This window comes from Mobula hypostoma, chromosome 18 (assembly GCF_963921235.1).
Source record: "Mobula hypostoma chromosome 18, sMobHyp1.1, whole genome shotgun sequence".
Taxonomy (NCBI): Eukaryota; Metazoa; Chordata; class Chondrichthyes; order Myliobatiformes; family Myliobatidae; genus Mobula; species Mobula hypostoma.
The window spans coordinates 57280963-57294923 of NC_086114.1; the positions used below are offsets into that span (position 1 = coordinate 57280963).

Consider the following 13961-nt stretch of genomic DNA (forward strand, 5'->3'; position numbering starts at 1 on the left):
TTGTGATTCCATAATTTTCCCTCCCCAAAGGGTTATTCGGACAGATTTGTACTACTTGTTGGTCTGAACCATTTTGCACTTCTGCAGCACCCTGCTCATTTAATAAAATACTGCAACCACTGCTAAGTCTCAAGATCAAGAGTATCAGAATGAGGATGGATAGAGAGGCAAATAAAGGGACAGCATTCCTGATTATTAAAAAGATATTACTTACAAGTTTATCAAAAAATGAAGGACATCTGATATAAGTTGACTTTGAATCCCAAGGATAGAGAAGTGACTCTGGAGCTTCCAAGGCATTCCAGCGACTGTTTCCTTTCTAGGAAGGAAAAGAAGATACTGCTGAATACTACTGACATGTTCAGATTCCTTTAAGTATAAAGCAATAAAAAAGTTACTTGTGATTTCTTATTATCTGATTAGAGGGGAGTTGAATGATGCGATATGAAGTGACTCTTTTGTAGGACACTTCCAGCCTGCAACCTTGAGCTCCTGTGCTTCAATTTTCTCTCTCCACCTCCCATTTTGATCTGTCTTTGACTTCCTACATTGCTCCAATGATGTCCAACATTAGCTCAAATAATAGCACCTCATCTTTCATCCGGGTACATTTCTTACATCATAGTTTGTGACAGAAAATCACATTTGTTGTTTTGACATTGACAAAATTTTGCTTTTACCACACGTCTCTTGCACCGGCTATCAGTAAATGACAGTCATACAGCATGACAGCAGGCCTTTTGTCCTCAGTCGTCCATGCCAACCAAGGTGCCCACCTCAGCTAGTCTGTGACATTTGTCTGTGTTTAGCCCATATCCTTCTATCCATGTATTTATCCATATGTCTGTTAACTGTTGTTATTGTATGTGCTACAAGTACTTTCTCTGGCAGCCCATTCCATTTATGCACCGACCTCTGCATGAAGAGGTTGGCCCTCAGGTCTGTTTTAAATTTCCCCTTCCCCTCAAAACTATTGTTTAATATTTAACGAATAGTTCATTGCTGCAGTCATGGGAAGTGTAGTCTTCTGCATCAAAAATATGGCAGTATGCAAAATGTTCTGGTTGGCATGGGTCCTCTGTATGACCCCTCAACCCCTATTATATTTACACCAGGGCAGGTATGGTAGGAATAGGAATAGAAATAGAATTAGGTTACAGGATGCATTGACACCAATCCAGTCTAGCCTACACTAACTGTAGAAATACCACAGACAGCAAGGTAACTGCTGCACCTTCGTCTTACTCCCTTCTGCTTCTAAACCAAACAATTACCAACCTCTAATTTGTCTCTCAGTTCTCTGAACATGGACGGGATCACTTGCTGCTCCTCTACCTGCTGGATCTCTTCCCTGCTGGGCCAAATATCACGCAGGTAGATCTCTCTCCCTTCAGAATTCACACCTTACAAACAATGGCAAAATATTACTTCCACTTTTTTTTTTCAAATTAATCAAAATGAAGCTTTCAATATGTAAACGTTCATTGACAGACTGAATGCTTACCTAAAGGCTCCTTTTCAAAGTCTATATTAACTGTGCCAGCAATGGCATATGCTACAACTAAAGGAGGAGAGGCGAGGTAGTTGGCACGAACACAGTCACAGAGGCGACCTTCAAAGTTTTTATTTCCTGATAAAATTCCACATGCAACTAAGTCACCCTGTACCAAAGAGGGAAAAAGAGCAAATCAGTCTGCATTGATCAGATCTACAATCTAAGGCAAAGGATTACTATAAAATTAAACCAGGAATACAGCAATGACTTAGGAACATCTTAAAGAGAAAATAGGAGGGGGTAAGGGAGACAGGCACAGAGAGGGGTGGGAGTGGAGGGAGAGACAGAGAGTATGCATAAGAAATACTCAGATCCAAAATGTTTTGGCCAAATAGTGTACACTTTCATTACAAAATGCTGAAATCCAAGATTTACTTGGTATATATTCACCCATCTCCAGAGAATACGCCTCATAATATGTTCCACAATAATGTTGCCTATTCTGTATCTAAATGGTAAAATCATTAGGAAACTGTTGGTAGCACTCTTATTGCACGTTCATCTGCTGTCATGAAGGAAATAAAACTCCACCATAGAGACGTACCATGAACACTTGGTTTACCTGTTTGATCCCGGTGATCACAGAGTCCGGTAAAGGGGCAGTATTCCCAACACAGGTCGCACACCCATAACCAATTACTTCAAACCTGTTTCGAAAAGACAGACAAGTGTTGTTATTCCCTTTAACTACATTTATCAATGAAAATACAAAACTACTTATTCTGGAAATCTAAAATGAAATCAAGAAATGCCAGAAACGCTCAATAAGTAAGAAAGAGAAACAGAGCTAATACTTCAAGTTGCAGAGTCTGCTAAAGGGAAACATTAACTCTGACCCTCTCCTACAGATGCTGCCTGACCTACTGAATACTTCCTGCACTTTGTTGTTATTTTACCTTTTCTATTGCTGAGTCATGAGTGATTATTTCTTAAATTCACAACTCATTTTCCAGGTCAGAGGGTAGCTCACACACCTGTTGAACTGACCTGCAGGCTTCAGCACTGCTTCTTAATACAAGGACACAATCTTTTTCTTGTTTATACTTAGACCATAAGATCATAAGACATAGGAGTAGAATTAGGCCCTTCAGCTCATCGAGTCTGCTCCACCATTCCATCAAGGCTGATCCTGGATCCCACTCAACCACCTTCATAACATTTGATGCCTGACCAATCAGGAAACTATCAATTTTTGCTTTAAATATACCCACAGACTTGGCTTCCACAGCTATCTGTAGCAGAGCATTCCACAGATTCACTACTCTCTGGCTAAAAAATTTCTCCTTACCTCTGTTCTAAAAGGTTGCCCCTCAATTTTGAGACTGTGCCCTCTAGTTCTGGATACCCCCACCATAGGAAACATCCTATCCACATCCAGCCTATCTTGTCCTTTCAACATTTGGTAGGTTTCAATGAGATGCCCTACATTCTTCTAAGTTCCAATGAGTACAGGCTCAAAGCTGCCAAACACTCCTCAAACATTAACCCTTTCATTCTTGGAATCATCCTTGTGAACCTCGTCTGGACTCTCTCCAATGACAACACATTCCTTCTGAGATAAGGGCCCAAAACTGTTGATAATACTCCAATTGAGGCCTGACTAGTGTCTTATAAAGCCTCAGCATTATCTCCTTGTTTTTATATTCTATTCCCCTTGAAATGAATGACAAACATTCATTTGATTAGCATAAGCCAAACATTTGTACTGAAAATGAGAACACAACTTCCTAGAGTAACAAGCAGATTACCGGTACACCCTTACTTAAATTTTGCATCCTTAAATAATAACTCACAACTCAGTAACAACTTAATTTTGTTCTTTTTCAGCTACTCAACCACCCAACAGAACTCAACCACACACAAACTAGAAATAACTTTTACTTGCAAGGTTGGTAAAGCTGCTGTAGGTCTCAGTCACTGGAATTTACTGCATGTTTTAAATTGGAAAAGTGTGCTGAGTAACCTGCTGGATACTGACAGAGGAAGTGCTTGCTACCTGACAATCTTCTGACCGTGAATAACAAATACAATCTGTTACAGAATCTTCAAAATTTCAAAGTACATTTTAAAGCACGTATTCTATATACAACTTTGTGATTTGTCTCCTTACAGGCAGCCACAAAGCAAAGAAACCTGTTTAAAAAAGACGGTCAAAAAACACCCTACATGCAACCAAAAAAACAAATCGTGCAACCAGTAAAAAGTAAGCATTTTCAAAAGTAAAGCGTTCAGAACTAAAGTTTATGACAGTCAGTCCACAGCTATGAAGCCAGTCGTCACTGCAACTGATCCAGGAGCCCGTTAGTTTCAGCATAGACACCAGTAAACCTCACCAAGCACACCGGCCCCGATACCATCACCTTTTCAAGCTGCCCAGCGCTCAGATCGGCCAAACATCAGCTCACTTCTTGCTCTCCGGTCTGGGCTCCACAGCCTCGATTTGGCCCATACAAGTCACATCACAACCTTCCTAGACCTTCAAGACTTCAGTGCACAAACAAAAATGACAGGTCGCACAGGCAGTTCAGAAGCTCAGCTCCGAAAGGGAAGTTGCAGATTACTGATTGCAGTGATTGTTGTGAAGAGAAAGTGTAATTAGTAGAGTAGTCAGTAGGTTTGTTTGCTACCAGTAAGGCGTCACTGTGTTTCATCAGCACCATCTTAAACCAGAAGTGCCAAATCCACAGAGAAAATTCTCTCTCCTGGTATCTCATCCTCAATGGAAATTATATTGGAGCTACCTTAACCCCATAAGTGAGGAGAGCCACACACATGAAAACACCTACCCAAGGGTATGCAGATAAGGGAGCACACCGCTGGCATTCAAGTAATACGTCACCATCCCACTTCCAGGAGACAAGCTGGTTTTAATGTAAGGTTTTACAGACAAGCCCACTTCAACGGCTTTCTTGGCCAGCAAACCTGGAGAAAATATTTAAACACTCATTAGGACATTTTAATGAAAACATAAGAATTACCGGAAACCTCAAATCCATGTGAAAGGGGGACTATAACTTCTAAAAAGCTGAGTGTTCTGTCCATTAAGTACATCCTGAAGAGCTGCAATCATAGAATACCAGTCTTTCAGCCCACCAAGTCTGCACCTGCTTTTCTGAAGAGCAAGCCACTGAGATCTGCAATACTTTACAGGCTCCTACAGAATTTATATCCTCTCTGCCACCTGGTGGCACATTCCAAATACTAACCACTTATTTGCATTAATGAAACTGTCACATCACTTCAGATCTTTTCACCAATCACTGCACCCCTTGTCTTATCTTCATTAAGGATCAGACGACAGCTTCAATGGTCAGTTCATAATCCTTCATCCACAAAACTATTTCTCACATCTTCTGCATCTTTCACATCACTCCCAATGTGCAGTAACTGGAATAAGATACCAGTGATTTAAGCCAGTTACTTGCAGACTGCTGTACTAGATAAAGGCACAGAATCTCATGTACTCAGTCAACCAGTGCTGCTACCAAATACTCCCAGGTCTCTGTTCTTTCACAATTTAAAAAATTGTAAGATTTAGCTTATATTGTTTTAGTCATCCCTTAGCATACAGTATGTCACCCCTCCATTTTGTCTCTTTCTGCTGTAGAAACAGCATCTAATCTTTGCCCATAGCAAATCCCCACAAATACCAATTAATATACTGCTTGATACTGAGAGTTGGATGAAAGCTGAATATTGGTTCCCACCTTCTTTAACTGGTCAGGAAATCTTTGAACTCCATCTGAGGGGTTGGATGGAGTTTCAATTTAGTGGTTCATTTGAAACATTACCTCAATGGCACAGCACTCCTTCAGTATAAAAATGAAGTAACAGTAAAGGTTACTTCATGTCGTGGGCCTATCAGTGAAACACTGAAGAAAGAAGGCGCCCACTTGATAACCCAGACGATGCCACCACTCACTTGGCCACCCCACAGAGTCTAGGCTGTATGTTTCAGGAGTGCAAATAAGGGATATTAATATCCAGTCCTACATAACATACCATCGGTTCAGATCGGTCAGAACAAGTTCACATTTTGATTAGTCATCTTTCAGAATCCAACACTTCGGCTACTAGTGGTCAGCATCTGAATGGAACCAACTTGGTGCCTGCCATTTGTATTAATTAAAACTGTGGAAAAAGCTCCATAGTATTTCTGTCCCCAGGGTGGCAAATCCACTAATTCCAATTGTCATGGCTGGGCAGAAAGCTGGAATGCTCAGAATCCCCCTGAAACCGTACCTTAGTGACATCTGTGAGGGCATAGGGTTTGGGCAAGAGTAGGTAAGAAGGCAATCAGACTACTGGTCTCAATGACAGAGCTCATCTTCACCTCAAAAACATCTCACCACTGCCTCAGGTACTGCTCCCATTTCCCATTTATATATTTTCCATCCACACCAAAACCCCCTACCATCTTGGAAAGTCAACCCTGCGAGGTTTGCAAGCTCTAAGCTGTTGCTTTTCTGGGAATTAAGATCTATTAGCCACACTCATTTTATTGGCATTTTACAGTTAGAAGATCCAAGCTCACTGTAAATGCAACATGTATTCATCCTTGGCTACAACAATTTTCTATGACAAATAAATTTCAAATGCAAAATAGTAACTTTATAATAAAATGATCATAAAGAGATACTTTACCTGCCCCAAGCATGACAGCTGGATTACAATTATTTGTGCAGCTTATTACAGCAGCGATGACAACAGACCCATGAGCGAGGTTATAATCTTTTCCTTCAAACTCAATGGCAACAATTTCTTTCTGCTTTTCTGGAAGAATCTGAAAACCCTTAAAACCAATCTGCACAAAATGAAAGTTAGAATGCAGTTACAAACCCAATTTGGGAACCTATGGGTTGGAATAAAGAAACATCCAGTACAAAGTACCCAATCAAATTTTAATGACTGTAAAATACACATGTTCAAGTCACCACTCACTCAATCACTCCCACCACCACCACCCCCCAAATTGTTGATATTTGACCAGGTTTAGGGCTCAACTCACTGCCAGAAATCCCCCAATGGCCAAATTAACAATGTGCAGGCCTTGATATAATTCAACAATAAATGGGGCAGGGAAATGGCACGTTACTAAGCAAAATCTTGTCATCAGATACCACATCTAACTCAAGGTGCTGAGATACAGGACGATACTCCAAGGGAAGGCAGAGCTGAGAACAGCTGACCAAGTGTGGACTGGTGATGGAGTTGGAGTTTTACCTCGTCAATGGAATTTCAGTTCCTCTGACTGCAGATATGGTAATCACCAAGGGTGATATTATAGAACTAGACACCAGCACTACCACACTGGGATTGACATGCGGGATGGGAGGTCAATCACACAACAGAATCCATACAAATGACTGTTAGACTGTGAGGACACAACCCACCCACCAAATCGTTACTGCTGTCCTGGTCAGCAGGAGTGACAATAGCTTAATGCTTCACCAATAACAGCAAATATTTAGTAAATAGTTACAGGGAGTTTGAATGATTTGCAGAACTAATGCATCATTTAATCCATCATCTAACCATTGGAAATCCTGGTGGTTTGGTGTCTGGCTCACAAGATGATGTTCCCTGTGCTCACTTTCCAATCACCAGGACCTCCATTTCATCACTTTCTTTAAACTTACAGGGTTCACAGGAAACCTTATTATAAATCTACATGACAGTGGGGGAAAAAGTGAATTGAAAGCATATTGAGATATTATTAACATAGCCTTCAACAGTCTGGAAAATCTGCCATTCCAGCACTACCCATGTTCTGATCATGCAGGATTATTAGAGTTTACCTGTACCCATGAGTTCCTTAAAATAATGAATTACAAATTTAATTATTTTGCAATAACATGCATGAAAGTCTCCAAAATTCAATCATACTTTCCTTCTATTTACTCAGGTACGTTGCTTAGATTCTGGCTGCCTTCCCAAGAATGGGAGTACTAATGGAAGAAGCACTGAGAATGATTACAGCACGTGTTCCTGAGAGTGATGCTGTGACAGGGATCAGGCCTAAATCTCGTCCGTCGATCCACTGCAACACGCATCTGTGTCAGGAACTGAGCTCACACCCAGCAGTGAAACTGCCATGACTCAGTGCATTGAGGCGGCTGTGAGAGCTGGCACTGGGCAGCCAGTCAACACTGGGATGGAGGGCTGAAGGTGGAAACCTAGTGGGCACAGCGAGTATGGGTTGTTAATGTAGTTCAGTGCCAACTGCTCCATACCCTGATAGAACACCTGGATTTTACGGTCTTTCCCTCTGCCTCCCATTAGATGTGATGGAGGCTATTACTGCCTCAACTCCCTTTGGCCGTTCATTCTCCACGGCCCCAAGTGGTCTCTATGGTAACAAACTCAATGGACTTTCAACAATTACATGTAGATTTTCAAGTGATTCCAACAGGACATACCTTTTCATTCAAGCTGTTTTGGAAATCTTTCTTCATATCAGTGACTGCTACTCTGTCTTGTGGCCGCTTTGGCCCGCTCACATACGGGACAATAGCTGACAGGTTTAATTCTATAACCTGAGGACAGAGCCAGGAGATGATCAACAAATACTGAGCAGCCTTACAATAGATGAGCTAATCAACAATAAAATACAAACCTGTACATATTTTTTTTTTTTTTGGCTCCAAAATCAGCAATTCTAGACACATAACTAATTCTCAAGTGCCACTTACTAGTGTTTCACACTTTAGAATGCTGATTGGAGTAGACTCATAAAAAGAATATTTTGTGCCGCATAAGACATGATGCTTACCTCCTTTATCTTCAGAGGTAACATACCAAACATCTTAGAATCATATAACTTCACAAAAGACACGTCATAGAAGTCAATTAAGTGCATGCTAATATTTAGAGTCATGAGCCCCAATCAGTATCATTAGAGCAATCTGACAAAACAGCAATATAATGAATTCAAAAACTAGAAGTTATATTGATAGATATGGACTTTTCCACATGAAAAAACATTGCAAGGAATGCTACAGAAATGCTATCAAATTTCACAAAAAATGTTATGATGCAACCAAAAGCTTGGTCAGACAGGTAGATTTCAGAGTGTACAAACACGGAAAGCTACCGTGCATGACCAGGGGTTTACTGAGATTGCACTGGGGTTGTCTCCTTGTCGAAGGAAAGATACTAGATTGAATGCCAAGAGGGGGATGGGAAACTGAATAAGCCTACTTTTTTCCCCTCTGGAGTTTGGAGGAGTGTCTACTGCTATTGATAACTATGCTGCTGCAAACTTCAGGCTAACAAAAGTTCTGGATTATAGGAATCAAGAAATATGGGGTAGCTCATGGATGTAGAATTGTTGTAGAAATTAAGCCGTGACTTTAGCGAATGAAAGAGCAGCACATTTCCTTGTACTTATCCTGTTTCCACAACAGTTGGGTAGACGTGGGAAGCCAAATATTAACTACACCCTGATGAAGTTAAATAAGGAAAAAAAAGGAACATAAATGAGAGAATAAAATGCAGGACAGACATAGAACGGTGAATGACACTGTTGGAAGCCAGTATGATCCCAATGAACTGAATGGCCTCTAATGCCAGATAAATAACCAAGCACAAAAGAAATCAACATAATTTGCCTCCGGTTTCTATACTTTAGCTCATTAGCATTATACCACATGATCTCACTCATCCTATTAAAATTAATTACCTGTGAATACTCTGGGTCTTCTGAGGAATTCTGATAGTCTCTAAATAGTTTCACAGCTTTTAAATAAGTTTTCACAGCTTCAAGTTTCTTTTCATCATAACCTATTAAATTAGAAAAGCCGTAAGAAGTTGAAGGGAAATAAATTACATGCAACTTGACTAATTCCACAATTCTACAGTTTTCCTCACCCGTCTGCTTTAAGTGCCTTAAAGTAACATCATCAACTGGGAAAAAGCTCACAGTAGCACCGTATTCAGGACACATGTTTGCTATTGTTGTTCTATCTGCCACAGACAGCTGGGACACTCCTGGACCAAAAAACTCTACAAACTTTCCAGAAACTCCAACTTGTCGAAGTTGCTACAAGAAATGAATTGGGGAAAATTAATATATACTTTTCTCTTTGTCTGAAATCCAGTGAACGTTATCAAGAGTATTTCAAGAAATTTTATCAAAGTTTCTCCTTACCTTGGTAACACTTAAAACAACATCAATGGATGTCGCTAAAGGGTTCGTGGTTCCTATTAGCTTACATCCCACTACCTCAGGTAAGGTCAGGGTAACTGGCTGGCCCAGCATAACTGCTTCACTTTCTATCCCACCAACCCCTAGAAAACAAACCAAAATATATTAGCAGCAAATGCAGAAAGAAACTTCATTATCTCACTAACAGTAAAAATGAACAGATTATAACATGAACAAAATCGGTCATAAATAATGCTCTGGTCATAAGGCAGAAGTCCAAAACATCCTGCATTTCTTTTCTGCAAAAAGCCAGAAGAACTAATTGCAATTATTGACATAGATGAAAATATAATACCTGCTGGAAAGCTTTCATTATATATCCAAATGTCCTCAGGGTATTTAATAAAAAGCTTGCAAATTATATAAAATCTTTCACTACCTCAGGATGATCTGATGAGCCTTAAACTAACAAAGCACTTTTGAAGTTGGAATGCAGGTCAGACAAAGAATATGTTTTATAATTACACTATAAATTCAATCTTACCCACCTATATCTAAGGAAATAAAGGAATGTGAGACTGAACATCGAATGATGGATGACCATCCAGTGCTATATAGGCAACATAAATACACTCTTCCTCCAGCAGTAACTTTTTTGAATTGGACAACAGAAAGATTTGACAATGAATACCTTGTCTGTCTGCCTCACATGCACAAAGACATAAGAATTTTTCTTTAAATCTCTTAGAACAGTATCATTGATTGCTCCCATTTTAGCAACAAGCGCTTGAAAATTTAATTTGGAGGTAATGCACACAAATCTATATAAATAATGTGAATTAGTTACTGAAGATGTAGTTTTTTTAGCCTTTCATGTTGTCCTGACTTTTCCTGGAGACTTACGTTAAATTAGTGACCATGACAGAAGTAAATTAATTTTAGCATTCAAGCACAGTATTCTACTGTTGAGTTGGTTCAGTTCCCTCATGATTAGTTTCCAAACCATACTTCATGCAAGACTGAGTGTCAGGACAAAAATATTCCAAAAACCATGTTCAATTAAAAAAAAACTGTAGAATAAGCTGAAATCAAAACTACCAACTGCAGTAATCTTTTACTACAACAGACCACATACTGAACTAAGATTTAATCAAATTAACCCAAAACATTACATTACTAAACTGTTGAGATTTTGTTCTCATAACCACTTCAGGTAAACAAGTTTCCAGCTTCATAGTCTTATTGATTAAAGACAATCAAAGTACAAGGAACTACTTACCCCATCCCAGAATGCCAAGACCATTCGCCATTGTCGTATGGGAATCCGTTCCCACCACACTGTCGGGATAGAAAACCCCTCCTAGGTCAAACACCACACGGGACAGGTATTCCAGGTTAACCTGGTGAACTATTCCACTTCCTGGCGGTACCACTGTAACATTCTGAAAGACTCTGGAAGCCCACTGAATCAAAAAGGTAGACCATGGGTAAGAAAAGAGTAAAAAAAAGACATTTAAAATAATTAAACCAACAATACATTGTATTTTTAAGGTAACAGTAATTTTCCTACTTTCAATATTCATTTTAATGTTCAGTGCTTTAGTATGGTTTTTCATTAGTCATATTTCAATTCTGAGTGTATTCTAACACTTCTCAATTTGCTGTTATGAGCTAGTGCTGGGCAGGTGTAAATGCAGCAATACATACATGTTCCAGTTTTAATAAGGTAAGTCACTAACAGTGAAGCCAGTATTCCCTGGTTCGTGAACTGTGTAAGGTTTCCATAAAGATTTATCTGTGGCTTGTGATCTTTTGTCACTAACCCCATTCTGCACAACTCAGCGCTTGCTGTTCCTAATGTTGTGTACAGGTCTGTCCCATGACACTGATTTTTAAAAAATGGTTTACCAATGTACACTACTGAATACTCTACTTACACATCTCTGACCGACTCTGCTGGGGTGGTGAGTAACTATGTAAGGACAAAGGAATTTACAATAAAAAAGATATTTAGGAACTTCAAGATGTTTATCATAATGATATACCTTAAGAAACTGTAGCCGTTCCTTATTTCTGTTGAATTCCATTTCCTGCCCCCTTAATAATGTTTCTGGTCTAGAAAAAAGAACACAATAAATGAAAACACAACTTTCACACTCTTTTGACACCAATCTTCAAGAATGGTGCAGAGCAAATATTATTAATTGGACACAAACTAAATATACCGATTTACATGTATTTACAGATTAGAATATATAACAGACGTATTTAGCACATCGTGGCTGCTGCAACATTCAATGTTAGCCTCGTATCATACACCCATCTTTGCCCATGTTTCTTAAAACCTCTGATTAAAAGAAATGTACCAATTATTAACAGACCCAGATTCAACAGCTGAATGAGGAACAGAGTTCTGCACTCTTACCATTCTCTGCATGTAGGCATCGTCTAGTTCCACATCTGAAACAGCTGGCTCTAATTTTTAAAGCAAGCCATGTACATTCTGAAAACTACATATCACCCTTCAATTTTCTAAATTGCAGGGAATACAATCCAAACTGAATAAAAGGCTGTCATGATTTAAGCTTGAATTCATATCATTCTAGTAAATCTCTGCTAGTCCTCTACAAGGTAAACACATTCTTCACAAAAATAGCATCTATAACGGAATAAAGTACGCCAAATAAGGCCTAAATGGAACTTTCTGGTGCACTTAGCATGATTTCTAACTCCTTGTTCTCTACAAACTCAGGTATGTCACACATAAGTGTTTTTTTTTAAAGTGTATCTTAACCAAGATAACAGGTTATAGTTTGGCACCATTTCAATAAAGTAGACTTCAAAGCCGGTCTTAACTTCCAAAAAAAAAGTAAAGAAGTGAAGCAGAAGGAAATATCATACTCAGCCACAGGCTGCAGGTGGAAAGGACAGAGCAAGGGGGTGCTCTCTATTTCTGCATTGCGTGTTCCTGAGGATATGGAGCCTGCATCACTGTGACACGAACTGAAACAGCCGCGGAAGCTTCGACACGGAGATGCCTTCGACTGCAACTTGGCACCGTAAGTTTTAGTTGCTGATGCAGAACAATCACCTCCACCAGGGTTTGGGGCATTTTGTATGGCACTGTTCAACAAAAGTCAGAAGTACAATTATAATCATACTCAAGATGGCTAATAATTCCAAGTTTTCTTTTTGCATTTTATTTTCTGAAAAAAAAAACACTATCATCGCAAGGCATCGTTTAATGTGAACCAACAAAAGGAGCAACACATAGTGAATGAAAATCAATGATAAGATGATCAAGATTTCTTTTATAACTTATCATCCAATAGCATCAGAATGAAAATTTACAGAACAGAACAGAATCAAACAGCATAAGAGACCACACTGACATCATGCCTGCATTGGCTGCCTTTTCTCTGCTTCGCTACCAGATAACTGCTTCTTTTTAAGTAGCTAATCAATTCTCCTTTAAAAGTCATTGTTGCCACCCACTCTATAAGACAGGGCACGTCAAATAATTCACGGCATAAGAAAAATATTCAACTCATGTCTGGCTCTATGTTAATAACCAAAATTAATTGTGCATGCTGCTTTAAAGTAGCTATTTGAATAATAAACTCCCGACAAATATCTTCATTTTAGTTATATTTGCACTGTACAAAATATATACATTGGTAAAATTACATTACTATGCAAGTGAAGTTCCTGGTGTTACAAACAAGAATTACCCATTTTTAGTTTGCTTGCCTTTTGCTGTAATCAATCTGCAGCGAATGGTCCACAATCAGATCAGTGGGACAGACTGGGCCAACCTTGGCAGGGTCTCCTCCAAGTTTCTTTACTGCTTCTCTCATAGCAGCAAAATCCACCACTGCAGGAATCCCTCTGAAATAAATCAAATCAACAAGCTGAAAGAACAGTCACTATACTGTTCTTTCAAGGAACCCATCAAATATTGACTAATTCCACCTGGTGGCTTAACCAACTTTTACCACTCAATGAACAAACCCAATTACATATTCATTATTACATTATCACTTGTGGGAGCTTGCCATGTCCAAACTAGCAGAGACATTTGTTACAATACCAATGGTTATACTGCAAAGTGACTGAAAGTACATTTTTCTTTTGTGTTCTGCAAAGTAGGACAAAGTAAATTGCATCACAAAGTTCACATTGAAAGCTTCTAAATAATTCAAACTTTATACAGTGGCGTCATATTTGAGTTATTTTTCCACTTTGGGACTATACTAAAGA

General features: G+C 39.2%; 1 protein-coding gene across 1 annotated transcript in view; it reads right to left on the reverse strand.

Annotated features, from left to right (window-relative positions):
- Nucleotides 1–13961, reverse strand: part of ireb2 (iron-responsive element binding protein 2) — a 59959-nt gene that overhangs the window by 18364 nt on the left and 27634 nt on the right. The window contains exons 4-17 of the mRNA XM_063070939.1: nt 13452–13589; nt 12603–12824; nt 11747–11816; nt 10981–11164; nt 9705–9844; nt 9425–9596; nt 9237–9337; nt 7975–8091; nt 6200–6359; nt 4342–4477; nt 2118–2202; nt 1505–1661; nt 1279–1403; nt 215–319 (exon numbers count right to left, since the gene is read on the reverse strand). Coding sequence (XP_062927009.1) covers nt 215–319; nt 1279–1403; nt 1505–1661; nt 2118–2202; nt 4342–4477; nt 6200–6359; nt 7975–8091; nt 9237–9337; nt 9425–9596; nt 9705–9844; nt 10981–11164; nt 11747–11816; nt 12603–12824; nt 13452–13589 — 1912 coding nt within the window. The remainder of the gene's footprint in view (nt 1–214; nt 320–1278; nt 1404–1504; nt 1662–2117; nt 2203–4341; nt 4478–6199; nt 6360–7974; nt 8092–9236; nt 9338–9424; nt 9597–9704; nt 9845–10980; nt 11165–11746; nt 11817–12602; nt 12825–13451; nt 13590–13961) is intronic.